The 21,744-nt window shown below is 36.4% G+C and overlaps 1 protein-coding gene across 1 annotated transcript in view; it reads left to right on the top strand.

Moving 5' to 3' along the window:
- Positions 1–9,105: 9,105 nt before the first annotated feature.
- Pax (paxillin) overlaps positions 9,106–21,744 on the top strand; it is a 153,351-nt gene continuing 140,712 nt past the window's right edge. The window contains exon 1 of the mRNA XM_083123455.1: positions 9,106–9,308. Coding sequence (XP_082979581.1) covers positions 9,296–9,308 — 13 coding nt within the window. The 5' untranslated portion in view covers positions 9,106–9,295. The remainder of the gene's footprint in view (positions 9,309–21,744) is intronic.

Consider the following 21,744-nt stretch of genomic DNA (forward strand, 5'->3'; position numbering starts at 1 on the left):
CCTCAGTTACGACCGTTAGTAGAAAATGTTGCTATCAAGATGATGTCCGATCAAACTGTCCGACGTGCCTTGTGGAAGCATGGATATCATGGCAGAATACCACAAAAGTGGCTGTATGTAAATAAGGTGAATTTCAGGAATAGACTTTCATTCGCGAAAGAGCACATCCACAAGGACCAGGAATTTTGGGATAGTGTCATATGGTCAGACAAGTCCAAGATTAGTATATACGGGTCAGATGGGATAAATAGGGTCTGGAGAAAATCAAATAAAGACAATGAACACATTAACACAGTTCCAACAGTTAAACACGGTGATGGGTCATTAATGATTTGTGGCTGTATGTCGTCCAAAGGTGTTGGTACCATCCAGTTTATTGATGGCATCATGGATGCATATGTCTATTTGGACATATTGAAGAACATTGTAAAGCAGAGTGCCCAAAAAATGGACATGCCGCCTCGCCTGTCTACAGATTGCAACAAGACAATGACAGTAAGCATAAGGCGAGAGTTAACATGAATTGGCTAATATGGAATGTGCCCAAACTACTACAAACACCAGCTCCAAGTCCAGACTTAAATCCCATTGAACATTTATGGGCAATTTTGAAGAGGCGAGTCCATAAAGCAGGCGTCAAGTCCAAACATGAGTTGAAAACTGTTGTGCAAGCCGAGTGGAATAAAATAAGCTCTGAAACATGTCGGAAACTGGTTAATTCTATGAAGAACAGATGTCAAGCAGTAATTAAAGCCAAAGGATACGCATCAAAGTATTAGAACTGTCAGTCAATTTGCTCTTTTTTTCTTTTATATTATTAAGTGTACGAATAGAAAACTTGTACAAAAAATGCCATGTTTCTCTTTCAGTTTCATTTAATTTATTATTGTCATTGGTTATACAGAATTTGGGTAAGATTTTATGTTCCTAATGATATTAGTTATTGAATTGTAAAGAAACAATTTCAAAAGAGTGGATTTCCTTTCAGGTATTAAAGCATTTTCTTTGAAAATCTGTGTGTACGAATAAGAATGTTACATACTGTATATAGCTGCCAGTGCCAGCACGTTAAGTGTATAACCAAACATTCACAGGCCAATGAAAGTATCTGTGTGTGCTACCAGTAGCTCATGACTGACGGTTTCGTGACCTCTGGTGTAATTATGTTGTTTTGTATTTTTTCTTATTTTTTTTGCAAGTGCTATTTTGATCAATTACCAGTGAACTGTAATTCCAGTATAATCAAATGAATTTCATCCTTCAGTAAAAGTTACTAAACATTAATTAATAGTTCCAACTTTATATATTTCAGTGCCTCCCTTGTAGTGCTTGCCGACACCATGAGCTTGTGATCAAGAGGTCTCAGGTTTGACACCAGGTGGATGCACACGGTGATTCAGACACAATTTTCAACTGTAGGTCCAGCCCCATTCAGTCTTTCTGTGCTTAAAGTTGACTTAACAAATTCATACATTTTTTCTGCACTACTATTTGAGATTTATGGATTGTGTTGAGAGATGTCAAAATCACTTTGGAGAAAATCAGACATTCTAGAAAAGCATTATCTGGAACGGGACTTCCAGGTCAAAACAGGGATGGTTGGTCATCCTAATTCTTGTAGAATTAATAATGATTTAAAAGTGAAAACTGATCCTTAATGCAGACATTATTATTATTTTATTACTTTTTCATTATTTTCGAAATTTCCCAACAATTTTTTTTAGTAATGCAAAGATTATAGAGTCACAGATTAGAAATAGGTTTTACAGATGGGAATGTTCCTATACCTCGCGTGGAAATCATTTGTCGTCTGCTAGCGTGCTTCTTCCGCCTGTCGCTGCAGCGCTAGTATCGCCAGGAGCGTGACGTCACATGGTTCCGTCATGCAGTTACCATGGCAACGCACAGCATTCCCTGAACCACCGTTCGTCTGCTTGCTTTCGGAACCACCGATCGTCTGCATGCGTTTCCATTTTCGCAAAGAAAGCCTTTTTTTGTTCGAAGAAATAGGCCAATATTTTATCTTATAGACAAATAAATTTATTTTTATTAACTAATTAGAATTTCGTGAAAAGTAGTAATAATAATCTTTTGTCTTCAATGAGTTCCTAAAATACATTTTTAGGCAAAAACAAATAGCTAAATTTCTCCGAAAAATTCTGTTCATAATGTATTCAATTTTCTTTTTCTGCACAAGAAATATTCTAGATGAAGAAAATACTTACACATACACCAAGGTAAGGGTTGCCATATTTCTCTTTTTGCACACAGAACGGGTACATAAAAACCAGTTACACTAACACACAGGTGATATATTTCATACATTTAAATTCACATTACATTGAAATAATATATAATTTTTCACAGGAACAAAACGAAATTTCACAATAAAGGATATTTGGCAACCCTAACCAAGAGTATGGATTTCGTAGTTTTGAACTTTAGTATGTGTATCTTCATAACACATGGTAGAAAAAAAAACCTACAACAAACTGTACAGACTATAATTGTATGTTTGCAGAACTGTACTGTAAAATAAAACATGTGAGACTCCATTACATTACGTTAGTAACAGAATGCAATTTCTGATCATACTAGTTGCAAAAACTAGCAGAATCTATCATGAAAAAATTACAGGATTCAACAGGTGGGTTTCATGTGATGCTAGGATTTGCAGTCACCATGTTCATGGCCAATTTTGTGCCATGTGTAAGAAAAAATAGTGAACTTGTTTGAACAACATTATATATAATGAATAATAATTACTATAATGGCAGAAAAGTGCATTGAATTCAGGATTCAAGAATGTGAATATTGTACCAAGTACATCATCAATAAGGTTCAAATCTCCAGCTCACTTGCTTGAATGTGGCCTCCATAATGGCTTCTCAAAGAGACAATGCAATAGTTTGTGACGTAGGTGAAACATGCTCATAACAGAAAATCACTGCATTTGATGAAAGCACTCACAAATAAAATGTGGGGGAAATGAAAATTTTGTAAAGTATTAGGCAACATAGGTTTCAGTCCCTTGTCTACTGATACCTGTAATTACATGAACATCCAACTGCACTTGCAAAAATCAATGCAGTACTTCTGGAAATGTTAAATTTCATTTGCACAAAATGAACAAGGTCAAGGCAAGAGAAACTGCACTTGTCATCATAGTTGGTACCAGTTTCAAAACAGAATTCATACAGATATTTCATGTTACTCACCTCTACAGTTTATTCACAGCACACATTATGGCATGAATTGAATTTATTTGCAATTTTTTTTTTTTTTTACCATAGATGCTGATCACTAAGGTGTTCTCTCACGGCAGCTCCTTAAGATTCGCTTGGAATATGTTGCTGTGGAAAAAGTGCAATGGGCCTTTGGTACATGCCAGCAAAGTACTATTAAAAAATTTCTCTCCCTCATCTGTTTCACTGAAAACAAACCACAGAAAGATGGAACTTGAATTTCCGAGAAGGAATTGTAAATATTTTCTCACAATTTGGAATGAGGTTTTTGAAAGAAGAGAAATTTTTGAAAACTAATTTGCTGACAGACCTTCAGTAATGCAACAAAGCAAAAATAGCAATTCCTACCTAAATAATTCCAAATTACTCCCCCCCCCCATCTGCATGTATTTTTTTATATTTGATGCTGAAGGATAGAAAGTGAAAATATGTATACCTAGCTACTCTGCCATTATATTAATCATGGTTCCACTCTGATTCTCAATTATCACATTCTATGCTATGCAATTGGTTTGAAATGAATAACAATTTCTCTCCAGTTGACCAAAACTGCTATCACTACATCAGATTTTTAGAAATTGTGGTTATTTATGGGGCAAATATCTGAAACAAAATTCCATAATTCTGAACTACAATGCCAAAGAACAAAACATAAGAAGCAAAGTGCATTGCACATTTTTATTTCCATCCTACGATCATATCAACTTAAAATCAACAAATCGCTTATATCATATATTAACCTCATGCAGAACATATTGCAACGCGCAACACATATTGTCGTTCAATGCCAAAACCACGAGTGTGCAAATTTTGACTATTTAACCTAGTGCAGTTGCTCATCAATATTTGTTGATACATTTACATGGTGTAATTAACAGTCACAAGTGGGTGCATATTTTCCCAGTGACAACATTTAATCAAATGCAAAAGTTATTAATAATCTGGGATATTGACTAAAATGTTTTCATCTCAAAAGTAAGATTTAGCACTTCCGTGCTTTTGGCATTGGAGCGGCAATATCCATCCATAATGAACTTATTTCTTCTGGGGGGCAAAAACAGACAAGTTAACGTAACAGTTCGATTTTATTTTTAAAATAAGGAAATGCATAGCTGTTATAATTCACACAAAACACTGCTTAACACAGGACCTTATAAGCATCCCTTGTGAAAAATATACCCTTGATATTACATTACAACTTGTGGAGGTGTTTATACTGCAATTTTTGCTACAAGTTTTGAATTTGAAAAATCCCATTCAATTTGAAATAAATACTGCTATGTCACCATTAAAGTAAATATGAAAAACAGGATTTCAGCAATTAAAATAAGAACAAGTGACAATTTGCATGCAAAGTTTGTTATTTCACTTTGTTGCAAAAAAAAAGCAAAAAAACTGCTTTTTTGACACCAGCAGTCAACACAGTTCAGAAAAGAACTTACTATTACTAATTAGCAGTTACCTCCATAGGCTAGTCCACATACTACACTGTAAAATGTATTGTTCAGTTTGGCTGGCTCTTTATTAGACTGAGAATATGTCCGACCGTCCAGGCCACTAAACAAGCTGGAACCTCGGTAACCCCTAACCAGGCATTCTGCCTTTCGTATTAATCTGCCTCCCCTACAAAGCCAATAACAGTAATCATGAATCAACCACCACTGATTAGGTATAAATATTAAAAAATGGAAATTGACCATGGAATACTGATTTTTAAAAAGATGTTTACAACATGAATTAGTACTGTAGGTGATGTTCATAGAACATTGTCAATAAAAAAAAATTGGGTGACCATATTCTTTAAGTGTCATTTCATTGGTGTCTTGCATTTTTTTAAAGCAACAAACACATGACTGAATGCATATGTTGCCAGCATAAATATTCAGTCCGATTTCAGAAAAAAATATATATTTGTTTCTTTACAATCATGTTGCCCATGACGGCAGAAAGAAATTTGTTCAACTAAAAACAAAAGAAGTGTTGCTGAACTTACTTCTAAGAATTTATTTTAAATTAAAAATGGGTGCGTTACCAGGTGGAGAGAATAGTATAAAGTGCTCAAGACCAGAAATTACATGATCAGGCATTGGAAAGTATTTACAGAAGTAATTTTAATGCTAATAGCCATAAACCTGACCTGCCTAACCTAACAATGAAAGCAAATGCACACTGATGTAAGCTTCAAACACATCAGCAATTAAAGAATACACATGTCCATTTAGCAGGCCAAGCCAGATTGTAGATGATGCACATGCATATGTCCACCAGTCAATATTAATTAACCTTCCTTGTTTTTCCCCTTTCGTAGGTATTTTTCTGTGAAAATGAGTGCTAATGGAACCTAACCTAACCTCGTAGGCATACCACGACCCCGTGATGGTTCGTGGGCCTATCGTGAATTTTTGGGGCTACTCTGGATGGTTGATGTTAGCCCCAAAAACCATTGACCTTAGCCTCAAAAATTCACGATAGCTCCACGAACCATCACGGGAACGATGTATACCTACAAGGTTAGGTTAGGTTCCATTAGCACTCATTTTCATAGAAAAATACCTACGGAAGGGCAAAAATTCACTATAGCCCCACGAACCATCACGGGGACAAGGTATACCTACGAGGTTAGGTTCCATTAGCACTCATTTTCATAGAAAAATACCTACGGAAGGGCAAAAATTCACTATAGCCCCACGAACCATCACGGGGACAAGGTATACCTACGAGGTTAGGTTAGGTTCCATTAGCACTCATTTTCATAGAAAAATACCTGCGGAAGGGCAAAAATTCACTATAGCCCCACGAACCATCACAGGGACAAGGTATACCTACGAGGTTAGGTTAGGTTCCATTAGCACTCATTTTCATAGAAAAATACCTACGGAAGGGCAAAAATTTACTATAGCCCCACGAACCATCACGGGGACGAGGTATGCCTACGAGGTTAGGTTAGGTTCCATTAGCACTCGCATACAAACATGAATTAACGGTGAAATAACTTTACCGATGAGATAGAACACTTGTACGACCTATCACAAGTCTACAGAAACTCAATTACATAAGTACTTTCTCCTGTAAATTTGAAGAAACCAGTTTCCCGGCTTTGAAAATTTTACCGAATTGCATTGTTGCATGCGTAAAGGTTTGTAAAAATATTTTAAAGTAATGTGGCCATTCCCCATCCAGGATGAAGTCTGAAGCATTAATAATTAAAGCAAGTCTAAATCTCTTGTTAAAGTACGGCTTCAGTTTTCATCTTAACCAGCCTTGTTGTAGAAGTTTTTCATTGAATAAAAATATCTATTTTTCTTAATTTCCAACCATACCTAGGTACGGTGTGATTAAATACATGCTAAGAAAAAGGAAAATAAGGTCAAAAATTTTAGATTTGTTACTTTGGTAGACACCCTGACATGCAGCTTAAAATTTGTTGAAAATTGCTCAAAAGCTAGCTTCACCACCTGGTGAAAATAGTCACTCCATAAACTAAACAGTCCTTCGAAAACCAAGGCATACCAACTGGCTTACAGACACAAATGCTGAAAATTATTAATTTTAAGTAGAAACTGATTGTCCTCACAATGCTGGGTAAACATCATACATCATTAGCACATCATTTACACAACCTGGGAAAACTACTTATTTTCACTGGGGACAAAAAAATGTCTTCACTATCTGCCTGTACTGTTTTCACATAACTTACCTGTAGTACATATCCCCCCCCCCCCCAACAACATTCATATTATTTAGCAGCATTAGACAAAAACTGGGGTATGGCATAAAACTAGAAATGGAATACACTTTTTTTTTCAACTGCAAGGAATCTGTCTCACCATAAACTGATCAAATCACTGAATAACAATTTTTTTCAAAACATATTTTCACTAAACGTTAATAATGTTGATACTGACATTTATATTTTTTTTATCCACTTAAATCTTTCATCTTTGTTAAGCAAGTAAGTACACAGGGATCTTGCAAGATTTATTTCGGAACAGTTTCACTGCAGTTATATACCGCTGCGCTCGATTGTGCCAAGCAGGACATCACACATGTGCATTAGTTTGAGATCTCCTTTAAACATTGTCAGGGGAATGTCATTAGTACATAAATCACTTGTCTTGAAATATTTTGGTTGTGGCTCAAACTGAACTGCTGCATCTAAACTGGGAACAGTTGTGAAGTGCCACTTCAGAGTAAAAGCAGGGAAGCAGATATTGCATCCTCCATTCTGATTGTTGGTAACCAGATGCAAATCTGAAAATAAGAACAAATGTTTATTAGTTTTGAAGTTTAAAAAGTCAAGCACATAGCACAAATAATAATGAATTTAATTACAAAGACATAAAAAATTCCCCCAGATTACCATACATATGTTTGCCCACAAACATCTTTCCTCTCCATTTTTGTTGAAAAATGAGGGAGTTGTTCCTCCTTGCATCATAAGCCAACATTGCAAGCTGGGCACAAAAGTAGAGAGAGATGTGTGAAGATAATTTGCAGAAAGCATCACACAACCAATTTCATTATCACCATCTCATGCAAGCCTTGACTAAACACAAGTATACATGGTAGAATTTAAAATTAGCCAATATATGCAACTTTCGATGATAGAGGAAATATACAAGGCAGTTTTTTTTGTATTTTTTTACGTGGTGCAATTATGGACAAAACAGACGAAACACTTGGCATTTATTCAAAAATTACATCGTGCCGTGACTGTACACACAGCTTTCTTTTTAGACAATAACGGAAACATAAGCCCACCCTCAATTTTGTTGCAAGATTCGACTTTTACTAGAAAGAAAGGCTGTTTCGAGCTAGTACACCTCCAAGCACGAGGTGAACATGAAATTAGGCAAAATAAATATTATTTTTACTGTACGTTCAATGGTATCAGGCATAGTTGTAAAAATAACTTTCAGAGTTAGATAAATTTCTGAAACTAATTCTACATAGAAAAAAATATATAAATTTTTATCGTACATACCTTGCCAGATCTTCGGAAATTTAAAAATTTGAGAACTCTCGACTTCTAGCTGCATTACGTAACATGTTTGAAAGATACAAATCCACCAAAGAACAAACAAACTCGAGGAAAATCGGCAAACACTATATAAAAAAAACTCGCTGCAGGTTCAACGATATGAAGACGTTGCAAGTTAAATTCAAAACTCTTTGCGTCGGTAACGCGTAGGCTCTCCGAGATTCTCATAGTTCCCGATATTCACACAAGTTCCGAGATTCTCGCAAATCCTGGAATTCGAGTTTCGTCCGCCTGCCACCGCAGTTCTAGTGTCGCCCCAGTTACCGCAAAAGTCGTCTGCTTCCCCCGGTTGTTATAGAGTATTGTTTTTCTGGAAGGGCAGAGACCAACAGACCTTCATTGATTACATCACAAATGGAGAAATTAAATCCGTGGACTTTTTAAAGACAAACAATGGGTGTGCACTAGCATTTTTCATTAACAATTATAGCTTTCCAAATATCTGAGAAAATACCACAGTGTAAAATAAATATTTGTAACAAATCATCCACATGTCGAAGTTTTTGCCTCTTTATTTACCACTGTACAGTCAACGGCAAAGATAATGTGGTAGGCAAATTGTTCATCACTATTTTCATTACTTTTATCCTGGGCTGTTTTAAGGAATGAAATTATGGTGATTCGAAATAGTTATTGCCCTCTGATTATTAATGTCTATTTCAATTCATTATCATCACATTGTGTAACACAGACTGAATGAAAATGGTGATGGTCAATTCGCCTACTGTTTCTTTTGCTGTTGGGTGTACGTGTTACTCTGTGGCTTATCACGTTCAATTGCCGAGTGCAAATATTTACACGGAACACGCATTTCGTAATAGTGAAAAAGGAATGCGCACTTTGGATGGCCATGCGCGACCGCCATGTTTATCTTGAAACAAAGTTAGTTTGTTATTGTTCTAGTGAGAAATGTGTTTTTCGTAGTGTTTTGTGAGAGTGTGACTGAATATCGACTAAATAATCATCAAGAGTAAACGGATTGCCGGGTCCGTCGGAACCACCTGCTACGATGGATGATTTAGGTAAGTGAAACGTAATTGGCACGTGTGTTTAAAAATTCGATTGTGTTTTGTCAATGTCAACAAACGCCTGATTGCTAATTATTATTATCGCTGAGATTAATATTACAATTCTTTCGTGTAAAAAATAAAATGTTTTGGAAAAGGCAAGGGTGATCGTACCATTGCATACAAGTTTTAAGAGAAATGTAAATAAAAGTCCAACATACTGACACGAGAAGGGCGTATCCGTTCCCAACACGATAAGGTAACCAAAGTAAATACAGTAATTTAATTCACATAATAAAGTAATTTGATTCACGAACAGCTGAGTCCTCCGATAGAAGAACATGTATGTGATAGTATATCTAAAGAGTGAGAAGAAATTTCCGTGTTTCATCCTGAGAAAAACCAAAGGCGAATAGTGCAAGGGAGATTTATTCTCCCGTTACTTGATTAAAGTTCATGCACTGTAATAATGTATATATGCTCTCAACCTCAGACACATCTTTTGGACAGTTTAACGTCATAATAAGTCGTTAAGGTTGACATGAAGTATTGCCAAATCTTATGTATTGCCCAATCCATCCATCAACAATACGTTGTTTGTGCTGCATTTGTTTTCGTTTTCCGCCCAAGTTCCTTTTTCTTTATTGCGATTTCATCATGGCACGATGCAATTTTAACATGGTTCGATTTCGATTTACTTCTGTTAACACACACTGCAGAGTTTTAATGATTACTTAAGATTTTGTACTTCACAGACGTAGATTTTGTTCAATATGTGCTTTCGTAGTTAGGTTAGGCAGGCAAAGTTTTGTTCTCAGCATTAAAAGAAAGTCCCTAAATGCATTCTACTAAGGTTCCGATTTACTTCTACATTAATTTCCACTAATCTACGATACTTACAGTCGCTTGTCAATAGAAAATACATTGTCCATGGGAAGTGTGGATGCTTGCATACTAATTTGTTTTTTTTTTTCAACATAAATAACTTTTTTTCGAAATCCATGGGCATTACTTTAAGGAAGGTTCAAATTTCGTGTAACAATGATTGCCAAAATTCTATGATCATTAGTCTTCCTGCTAGGAGAATTTGAAAAAAAAATATCATAAAACAATCTCAACCATTACCTCGTTTTTGGTTCAAGTGACCTAGACAAGCAATTGTGTTAACTTACAAGCAAAATGCTTACATGTTCAAGAGAATCATGTTAGTACTGTGTTTTCGATAAATTCACATGTCTCGAAAAAAATGTATGCATATTGCTAGGGTGACCATAATTATTAACCAAAAAACAGTACATCCCAAGAGGGTCATTTTACCCCCCTTTTTTTTTCGTTTCATGAAAAATCTGTTAAGCCTAATCATCAAATTTTTGTTATTATTAACATGTTTTTATTATATATTAAAGGATGGGTTACATAATTGATACATCACAAAAAATAAATGAATTATGATCTCCCATTTTTAAAAGATATTAATTATTGTAATCTCGGTACGACTTTAAATAGCATTTTGCATCTTTTCTGATCAACCTTTATGTTGAAGTTGAGTAATACCCAGGTAAAAAAAAGGTAAAGCTCTCCCCTGTGCATAGCACCACACCATGAAGGCGTATAGGGGGTGTGGGGGTAACGCCCCACACTTTCTTGATCCGGTCGTGAGTGGGGGTGATGTGATCAGCATCACGCCCCTGACCGCCTTTACCCCCCAGGGTTTCCCCCAGGTACCCATGTTATTCGATGCTGGGTGGGCGCCGGGGCTGCTTCCAACGTTAGAAAAGTTCCCGGATTTGAACCGGCCGGGGATCGAACCCGGGACCTTTAGCATGGTAGTCAGACAGGTTACCGACTTAAATCTTCACTAAACCCTTGCTCCACATATCAGACATACACAACTCTAGATTTTTCTTTTGAGTTGTCATGATGCAGGAAATTAAAATTCTTGTTGCAATTACGTAAAGAATCTGCATGCTTATTCACTCCTCTACAGATAATGGAACACATACAAAACATCATTTTTAGCATGAAATGTGTCTCATATTAGACTTGACTTTCAATTTTCAACAAATAGTGGCTTTTTAATAATATGGGACACACCTCTGAAACGGGACTGTCCCGGTCAAAATGGGACATATTGCAATACAAGTGGTTTCTAAAGCATTACATTTTTTGTGGTAGAAATAGTGTTTTGGATATAAAACTGAAATGGTATAAAATGTAAATAAACATTAATATTTAACACATATGAAAATATACTGATCTTTGTGTTGAAGTGGTGAACACAACTAGCTACAACCAGTGGTTTGAATCACAACATGTGCATGTTATTTGTGAATGTTCCTTTATCAATTTCATCATATCATCACTCATCCTCATCTTCATAATTAGTCCGAAGTGACAGAAATGCGAAGTAAAATAAACCAAATCATACAAACATATGAAAGTACAGTGAAGCTTAATCCTGAAGTGTTTGTGTTCAATACATATTCCATAAAAGCCTTCATAATCTGATTCTTTACCTTCTGTAACAGATATATAGCATGGGACTTGACGAATCTGGCATAGTAATACTAATTTCATGTAATGAAAAGCCACTTTTGTAATTATTTTTATATATTGGCATGTCCATCGTTACTCTTATGGTCTTCAACAGGGGCTGTGCCAGAGAGCACCCCTTAATTTTCTCCCGCACCCCATTTTCAAAACCTACGTTAAACCGAAATTACTAACTCTTAGAGTGTCATATTAGCCCCGTCTAGTTGGCTGCACTTTTTTACACTCGGTGCAGTCCAGGTGTATTCAGTGTCAGAGTGGTGCAAGGAAATTACGTTCAACCAACTAGATGGAGAGCGGTGTTCGAGTTCAGAATATTCAACAAATGCTTGTCTGCTGCTTTAAACGGTCATTTGATTAGTTAGCACACACCACATGATCATACACCATCCCTTCACTGGTCCGGAAGGTAGTGCAGGACACCAAATACACTACTTGACTCGAAATCAACAAACTAGATGACTCAGTATTGCACCGTGCAACCAACTAGACACTTTGGTGCAAAGAGAGTCAAAGCGAGTCAAAAATTGCAGCCAACTAGATGGGGCTATTATGTCATGTCATGGTGGTATCCATGGTGGAGTTGTTAGCACAGCGTGCTGCCATGCCAAGGGGTCCCGGGTTCGATTCCCTTGCTGGGCATGGGTGTTCTTTGTGACTGTCCTTTCATCAATTTCATCATATCATCCTTCATTTTTATTTTCGCAATTAGCCAAAAGTGGCTGAAAAATGGAGTAAAATAAACCAAATCAATCAATTATATGCCATTGTCATATTGAGCGCCGAATGTTAGGTATTGAAGTGACGCTGCTGTTATTGTACTTGGGAAAATCCTCCGGTCATTCATGTATAGCATTGTCCTACCTTGAACAGGCTGTTCCTTTCAGATTTCCAAACATGTCATTGTTGTGCTAAAATCAAGCAAAATGAAGCAAGTCGCTAGCATTCTACAGTTTCATTGGCATGTTATTATAGATGCCTACTAAAAGGTCATTGGTATTTGATTTAGTGGCTACATGCATGCATGTTTCATATTTTCGTTATTTTCAACGTTGCACCCCCTAAATTTAAATGGCTCTAGATGATCAATTCCTGCGCTGCCGCTGGCCATCAAAGACAATTTTCCACTTACAAATTTTACTACTTGAATAACATAGGCCTTTAAATTGTAATGTATATTTTTCCACCCCAAAGTTTCGTTCCTCATGAATAGAGGTTTTTAACCTATTTTTTCCTGTGCAGGTAAATAAGAAATAACAAGTTATGTCAGCATTTCATTAAAAACTAAAAAAAACTGATGAAGTTTTATAGTGCCTAAAATAACCTATTTTGCTTGTTAGAACCTTTTTAGGTGTATGTGCCTAAATCAAACCTTTTTTTAGTTGCTCGGTTTCGTACCGAAAAAATTCAATGGCTAAATTGTTTGAAACATACTTTCTGTCGATTTCCCTCCCTCCATGATATTTTTAAGATACAAAGTGAAATGTCTGTCTGCACTGTTACCTGCACAGGCAAACCCTGAAGTACAAGCTTCTCATCCGTGTGGTCTTGCTCACTTTTGCATCATTTCGGTGCTTTGTGGTATTCACGCCTTGCCAAGTAATGTTTCAGCATTGAAATTTGCACCACTGACTGTTTTTGTTGAAAGATCATTTTCAGCAAGTAAGATGATCCTCACTGATAAGAGGTGGAGTTTTACTGCGGATAACATGAAAAAGATTGTTATGTATTGAGGGTGGCCTGGCCACTCTAGGACTCTGATAATATTCAAGTATAAAGTAAAGTGCTCCCCTGTGCTTAGCACCACGCCATGAAGGCGTATAGGGAGTGTGGGGGTAACGATAATTACCAGTTTTCAAAGCGAACTTTCCAAAAAATCAAGGGTACAAGCAGATGTTTTCTCTATTTCAACCTTATGTATTACTGCCTCTAACCACCCACACGTATACACATGCAAATGTATTAAAAATGTAAGGGTCCATGTGATTCTAATGCATCCAAAAATTCTAATTAAATTCAATTATACAGTATAGCCTATATATAAAATATTCAATATAAGGTGCGAAGTTTAAATTTGCCATTTTACACACTCAGAATCAAAATACGTCTACAAACAAAAGTCTCAAATGATAGGGGATATACGATTTTTTTTTAATTGTACAAGAAATTCAAACTGGAATTTACCTAATCAACTTCAATATCTTGCAATAATCTTCTGTCTGTAAGATAGATTGTTCTGCAAAGGGCACCAACAAAGTAAATTGATTGACAGAATGTTTTATTTGTACGTAAATTTATTTTCTTTTCCTTCCTTGATAAAAATAAAATCTAAACTGTGAAAAACTTGCCTCAGGCATTCAATTCAGCGGGATTTGGATTAATAAAAGTTGCAATTTTTCACGTCTATGGAGAAAAATTCACGCATAATTCCTGGAGCCAATAATTCCAGGAATTCAAGGAATTCCCAGTGAGTAACCACTCTCATATTGTGCAGCAAATTATACATACGTAATTCATTCTTCATATCGTCAAGTATATTTTGTTAACAGCACAATACAATAATTTGTTGATAACTTTGAAAATGATGTATACAAATGAAAATTTGGTTAGAAAATTAATGTTTGGTCCATATGTATAACTATCAAAATTTCTTACGGATCTTTTGAAATTTTGTTTTGACTATTGTGCCTAATCAGTTTTTTTGGAACCTACTTTAGGATTTTCGAGCCTAATTTAACTATTATGGCCTATTTTAGGATTTTAGAACCTATTTTATGAACCTAAAGGCACACTTTTTAGAACCTAAAAATTTGAGGTCTACTCATGAATATGCCAACGTGGGAGGGGGGAGGGTTAATTGTAATTTTAGCTGGGTGCACAATAACAGTATAAATTATCTTTCAGTGCATTATGTTACAAACATTTATTGCAAATAATGTTGAAAATTTCTGAAAATACCTGCTAATGCTCATGTATTTTTTAAAATAGATCCAGCAGACAAGCAATGTATTGTTTTATTTTTTCTTAAAATTATGAGTATTCATTGACTAGTTTTGCAACTCTTTTTGGGTTGCAGAAACTTGCACTTCTGAAGTGAGTTGTATTTTTTAAGTTGCATTAGCACACATTATGAGTAATTTATGTATCATAAATATTTATTCTTAAACAGGATGTAGGAAGTAATTCTCCTTAATATTTACTTGTTGTCTGTGCCCTTTTCTGTGCACCTAAACCAGTTTGAATGTCAAGTAGGTCTCATGATAATTACAGCTGAAATTCAATATCTGAAACTGCTCACCTCAGAATTTATGCTACTTCACATGATTCTGCACATTCTAAGTTGCATCTGGCCTTGATAGCGTAGTAGTAACATCGTTGTCTTGCTTGTAATCAAGGGGTTCATAGTTCAATACCAGGTGATGGATGGCACATAGTGCTTTGGATCCAGATTAGCCTTTCTGTGCATAGACACCCAAACATCAATGTCACTTGCATGTAGTATATCCTGGACTGGATTTTGCAGACCAATGAGGCTCTGACATGTAGATTCATGGCCAGTATACTAATCCTCTATGGGACTTGTTTGTTTGTCATTGTCCCTTCATCAATTTCATCACATCATCATTCATCCTCATCATCACAATTGACCAAAAGTGGCAGAATGAGAAGTAAAATAAACCAAATCATTCATTGTTAAATAAACTCAATCAAACTAAGTGGCATCTGAGTGTATCACCTTTTGCAAATGTCTTCCCAGAAATTATGGAACTCTCACTCTGTCATAACCTGTGAATTGCAGAGAGATCTATGGAAATTTCCCAGATAACAATTTCGTTCGAGGCACTCTAACTTCTGAAAAAGTTTCTGTCAAGAAGACTTTCAACTTCACAAACAAACATCATCTCTCTAGACCCTGCTGTTCATGTTGGTAGACAAACTGCTTAGTAGGAGTTCTAATACAACTTGATGTTTGTAAAAGCAACCACCTGCCCATGCTTCGAATGATTTTTCATCATAGATCATGGAAAAGTTGCACTTTACACAAATGTCTGGAATTGTGCAAGGTATTTTAACTCAAATTTTGTCCAAATCCTTAGAAACTTGTTTCTTTGTGTTCAAATTTGACAATATTCGTGGAGCAAAACTGGTTCAGAATTTCATACCTCAATAAATTTCACTTTTCAATATGAATATAAAGAATCATAGATGTCATCCAACATTCTTAATTCTAATTACGAATTCTGTCTGACTGTGTATGATATTACTGACTTATAGCTTCTAACTTCATGGAATGTGAGAATGTAAATTTTTCACAACAGTTTTTTTCTCTTTTCATTTAGTAGGAGAATCTGTCTTAAAGTTGGCTACTATCTCTTGGCTGTGAAATGCTGTGTTGCCAATTTTACAAATGTAGGACTTCTAATTTTTTCAAGGTAGTCAAATAAGAAGTTCAGAAGTGTTAAAAAAAAAAGTATGAAAGCATGGACAATTTTCCTACTGTCATCTTTGCTGCTGATTGTACAGTCAGTTTCAGAGATATGTGGCTACAAAATGCCCATCAATATTTTTAGCCACTTTAATTTGACACCAAATATTCTTACCCAAAATGTTTGAATGTTTGAATGCTTCTTTTTTGGTAGTAAGTCCTCTATTTCGCCATTTTTTCTAGCATTTTTTTTAGGAATAGCAGGTGAAAGGGAGGGGAAAGGTTATAACCCCCTACCAAATCTCCCCTCCACAATGGGGTACACTGCTGTCTTTGTTGACAGTTCAGTTGACAAACCTCACAAAACAAAGTGGATGAGTGTTCCAAGTTCCATTTCCTGATGTCAATCATCAGAGTCTTCAAAGATTCGAATCTGCCCATCCCTAGTCCAAACCTCTTCCATTGATAGTGTAAACATTTCATTTGATATATCTAAATAAAAATCAAACAAATAATTGTAAAACAGTATTTAGGAAATTTATTTTGTCAGTTGACAAGCTTGTTCTCTTCAATCCCATTAATGTGATATTTATAATCAACACATAATTGCTTCATGATTACATTAAATTATGTGGCTATAGAAACCCACACTTTCTCTATCTTGGCACACCACACTCCAGCTGTCTTTCCCCCCTTTCCCCACCTTAACATCAGAGCCACTTTATGCTGGGTCAAGGCCACAAAAATTCTTACATTGAACCACCATGAAAATCGAACCCAGTTCTCCCATGTGGGAGTCAGACACCGAACTGACTAGACTACTGCAGCTCCATAAATACCTCATACTTCCAATATATTGTCACAGAGGAGAGAACTTGCAAACTTAAAAAAAAAAGTTTCAACATTTTAAGTCCAGTCTATGCTCAGATACCCTAATCGGGAGTGTATGCAGGTTTTAAATTTGAAATTTGAGCCCCTATGCAATGTATCCAATGGAAAATGAACCCGGGACCTCTGGATTACAAGACGAAAGTGTCAGCCATGAAACTACGGAGTAGATGAATTCATCGTAATTGGCCGAACACACAAATTCTATATAAAATAACAAAAACACAACAATTTCTATGCACAAATTAACATTAATGTTTTAATAATTGTTTTCAAGATGAAATTGAACTGAATGTACAATTAACTTAATCAAGCTCATAGTTATACTGAAACTCATTACAAAAGTATTTTATTGTCACTGCAATCTGGTGAATATGTTCTTTTGTATTTCAATGTATTTTTACATTTTATATGATGAATGTGTGTCTGATTATAGAATTATATTTACATATTTATTGTATTTCTACAAAGCATAAATGGTTGAATGGAAGAAAAGGCCTGTACAGTCAACGGCAAAGATAATGGTAGGCAAATTGTCCACCACTATTTTCATTACTTTTTTATTCTGCATCCTGTGTTGTTTTAAGGAATGAAACTACGTTGGTTCGAAGCAGTCATTGTTCTCTGCTTATTGACGTCATTATTTCAATTCATTGTTATCACATTGTGTAATACAGACCGAATGAAAATGGTGGTGGATAACTCGTCTACTGTTTCTTTCGCGGTTGGGTGTACCTTAACTCTAGTTTTGTAAGTAAGAAATAAAATGAAGGAAGTGTAATTTTAATGGCTATGGGCTAGTGAAAGTCTGTCTGTCTCTCTCTCACACACACATATTCTCATACACACACACACAGTCTTGTGTTGATGGCCAATTCGATTATGTTTGAGCTCCACTGTACACAGGGAAGCTCTTTGAAGACGTGTCGTAATTTCAAGTACTTTTGTTTGTAGGAAGCCTTTATTTTGTTGCACAGGCCCCCACCCCCTCTCTCCCCGGAGGTGAGGATCACCGAGAGAGGGGGGCCGTTGGCTGCAGCCCAGGACAGAAGAGGAGATAAGGGTATTAAAGAAGATTTGCGTCGTGTTTTGTTTTCCCCTTACTAGCGATACATGCTAGAGAGGGATGGGTCAGAAATAGCTTCAAATGATTCTCCCAGTTTCCGCCGTGTTGACTTCGTGTGTGTGTGTGTGTGGAGCAGTAGCGAAGCGTAGTCTTACGAAGGAGGCAAGCAATGTTTCAGTACAACAAAACATGTAGTACAATGGCACGCCAAGAGGGGGATTAAAGGTTTATAGCCTCATTGGCCCGGTCGCTGGATTTGTCAAAATATCATAATAAAATGACGGTTCTAAAAATAAACCATATGATCCTCAAACGTCACATTTACTTTCGAAATTCCAGGTAACGTTATTCGTATGGTAGTAAACGTCTTACATATGCGAACTTTCCGCATACGAGTAAAGGGGTACGTAATTTCTTATTTATTTATTAGTACTTTTATTTGTTCATTATTTTTTAATGTGGGCAAACTGTGACCAAACGGATTTAGGTAAAATAACTCATTTATTTAATTTACACTGCGTGATTGTAATTTAGGATTTGTGGGCACCCTAAAAATCGCATTCGGAGTCAAACATTAAAATAAAAAGTTAAACACAAACTTTAAAAATTTCATTTCAAACCAAAGAAACACATGCATAGACGATGTACTCACCACAATAAATTCCAAACTCCTTTGCATATATAGGAAATTTCCCGCTATCGAACAATTCAACAAATCTTAGGGCCTCAAGGTTCTCAAAACGTGAAGACACTCCCATGCTCTTTCCACAACTGGAAAGCATCCACGCAAGATCACTTTGGAAATCTCTGAAACGACCGAAAGTGATACCAACCTATTTCCTTAATTTTATCCCTCATGGGAAGGAAAGATATATCAGTATGGAGATAGAAATTAAGTGGTGGAATCAGAATCATTACAGCAGAAAGAGTATATACATAATATTTAAGTAATAAAGTGTCATACAGAGCCGGGGCCGGGGGAGGTTTTTGATTGATTGATTGATTTAGTTTATTTTACTTCGCGTTTTGTGCCTCTTGGCTAATTTGCGAAGATGGGGATGAGTGATGAAATGATGAAATTGATGAATGGACATTCACAAACAACCAAGCCCGACCGGGATTCGAACCCGGGACCCTTGGCGTCGCAGCGCGATGTGCTAACCACTCGGCCACAGGGTCGGGCGGCTGGGGGAGGGTTGGCCCCCCTTTGGCCCAGTATTCCTAAGAAAAGGAAAGTCAAAGGCAGGAAAAGATGACAAAATGAGGAGACTACTACAAAAAATCCTGGGAGCACCACTTGTGTCATAATAATAAAACTTAAAACATGTTCTTGTGTTCATAATGTGTACAATGTATACGATTTAATTGTGCTGTGTAAATATCAGCAGAGAGTTCTTTTTAGATAGCTTTATTTTCACCCCAAGTTTTATTCAAAAGCAGTCAATTTATTGAATGTGGTTGTAAAATTTGTGAAACAGCTCACTTGAATTACTGTGTAAATAATTAGGCAGTTGCAAACACTGGTGCGGTCAACACTTTCGACGTAATTTGAGCTGGACCGAGCTGGACACAGGGTGCAGACCAAGGTCCGTCGAATCTTCCCTCCCTCCCTGGGGAAACTCTTCACGGGGGTGCAGACATTTCACTTCCTGGAAACACAAACCCCCGCCCTTTACCATCTCGCTCGAACTCCCAATATCCATTTTTTTACGCGTTTTACAATTCGCGAAATCTAAAATAAATTGTAATATAAAATGATATATATATGGAATTTAGAACAATGATAATAACTTATTTTAGTTATTTTATGACTAAGAATTATTTTTAAATTCGCGATCTTGTTTACGTGTTCATGAAGACACAAATTCTTTACTCGTAGTTTCTGGTGGTAATATATCCTTCTGCTTTCGGTTGAGCTCGGCTATTTTCGGGAATCACGCAAGCTCAGCAAGCAGAGCTTTTGGTATAAGCGTTGTGGACGGGTTCCACTCGAATTTCACGCTTCGCCATGTGACTCCTTCGGGTGCGTTATTTTCCCGCAGAGCAGCCGCAAGCATTGAGGCTGGTGCTTGCTACAGAGCTGCTGAGGGAGTTTGCGGCCGTAATTTTTCGCGAAATCGAGTGCGATGGAAACGAAATAAGGCTAAAACATTAAGTACATTAAATGATATTCGAATAATGCAAGCAGTGCTTGCATTGCTTGTACTATATCTTCGCCTCAGAGAGAGAGAGTCGTCTGAGGAGACGTACCAGTATTACAGCCGGAAATCCGGGTGACAGGAAGTGATGCATTCTTCCACTCTTCGACAAGTGCTCAGATGTACGAAATGTGAATTCTCCATCTGACTGGATGATGCTCCTAGCTGAGTGAAACCCCAACCAAGGACGTATTTAGGGGGTCCGGACCCCCCTCACCCGAGAGAATTACCTAGTACTAAAATTAAATATTGAAAATATACTTTTTACTTTTTTTTTTTGTATAATCGAGTTTTCTTCCCCTTAGTGGAAGGCAAGGATTAGTTGGGATCATACTGCTTTAAATTACAGTACCAAAGATGATTTATGGACCTTATGCATAAAATATTAATCTAAGAACTTTACTTGTCAACTGGGTACATTATCATCTTTTGTTTTTCCATAAATATTCAATTCTTTATCTATTTGATATGTAATTTCATTGCCAGAGCAGTTGTTTTTATAGAATTTGGCAATCTTAACTACACGTACGCTAGATAATGCAATAATTAATGTAATAATATTAAGATGTTAATTAATGTACATATTAATATTATTATTATTATAATATAGTTATTATATTAATTTAAACATTATTATTATTAGATACTTGGTTCGCCCCCCCCCCTCCCGAAATGTATTTCTAAATACGTGCCTGGCCCCATCCTCTTTACACTTGAACATTCCCTGTGCAGTTTACATGTATTGTGATTTCCTTATATTAAAAAGAGAGAGGAAAGAGCAGTTTTCGAATTGAATTTTCTCCTATCGTGGATATGTGTATTACCTTATGATTTGCCACACGCAGATGCACTACGTAGAAATTTCAGTGAAAAATCGGACGAATCCAGGATAGGTTAGTTCAGTATGCCTTAATGAGTGTTTCAGAAGCAACAGTAGCACTGGCAGGGACAATTCCATACAGTAAAACAGCGGCAGGGTAAAATCAGGTATAAAACGAGGACCCTCTCAGCAGCTCAGTTCTGGCCGGGACTGGATGTTCTTTACGGGTACCCCATTCATCAATTTAATCTAATCATCGCTCATCCTCATCGTCGCGATTAGTCAAAGGTGGCAGAAAAACTAAAGATAATACAATACAATAATTTATTACGGCGAGCAACAGTTCTCTGGTGCACATATCTAATGTCAAAACATTAGTCAGCGTTTCAAGTTCTCTTTATGTTGAGATTGGCTAACCGGGACTGGATGAAGTCGGATCGGTTCGCAACCGCTATATGCCTCCACCGGGTATCGAACCCGAGATTCCTTGATTACAAGAGGCA

The sequence above is a fragment of the Lepisma saccharinum genome, chromosome 6 (genome assembly GCF_977018435.1).
Source record: "Lepisma saccharinum chromosome 6, izLepSacc3.1, whole genome shotgun sequence".
NCBI classification, from domain to species: Eukaryota; Metazoa; Arthropoda; class Insecta; order Zygentoma; family Lepismatidae; genus Lepisma; species Lepisma saccharinum.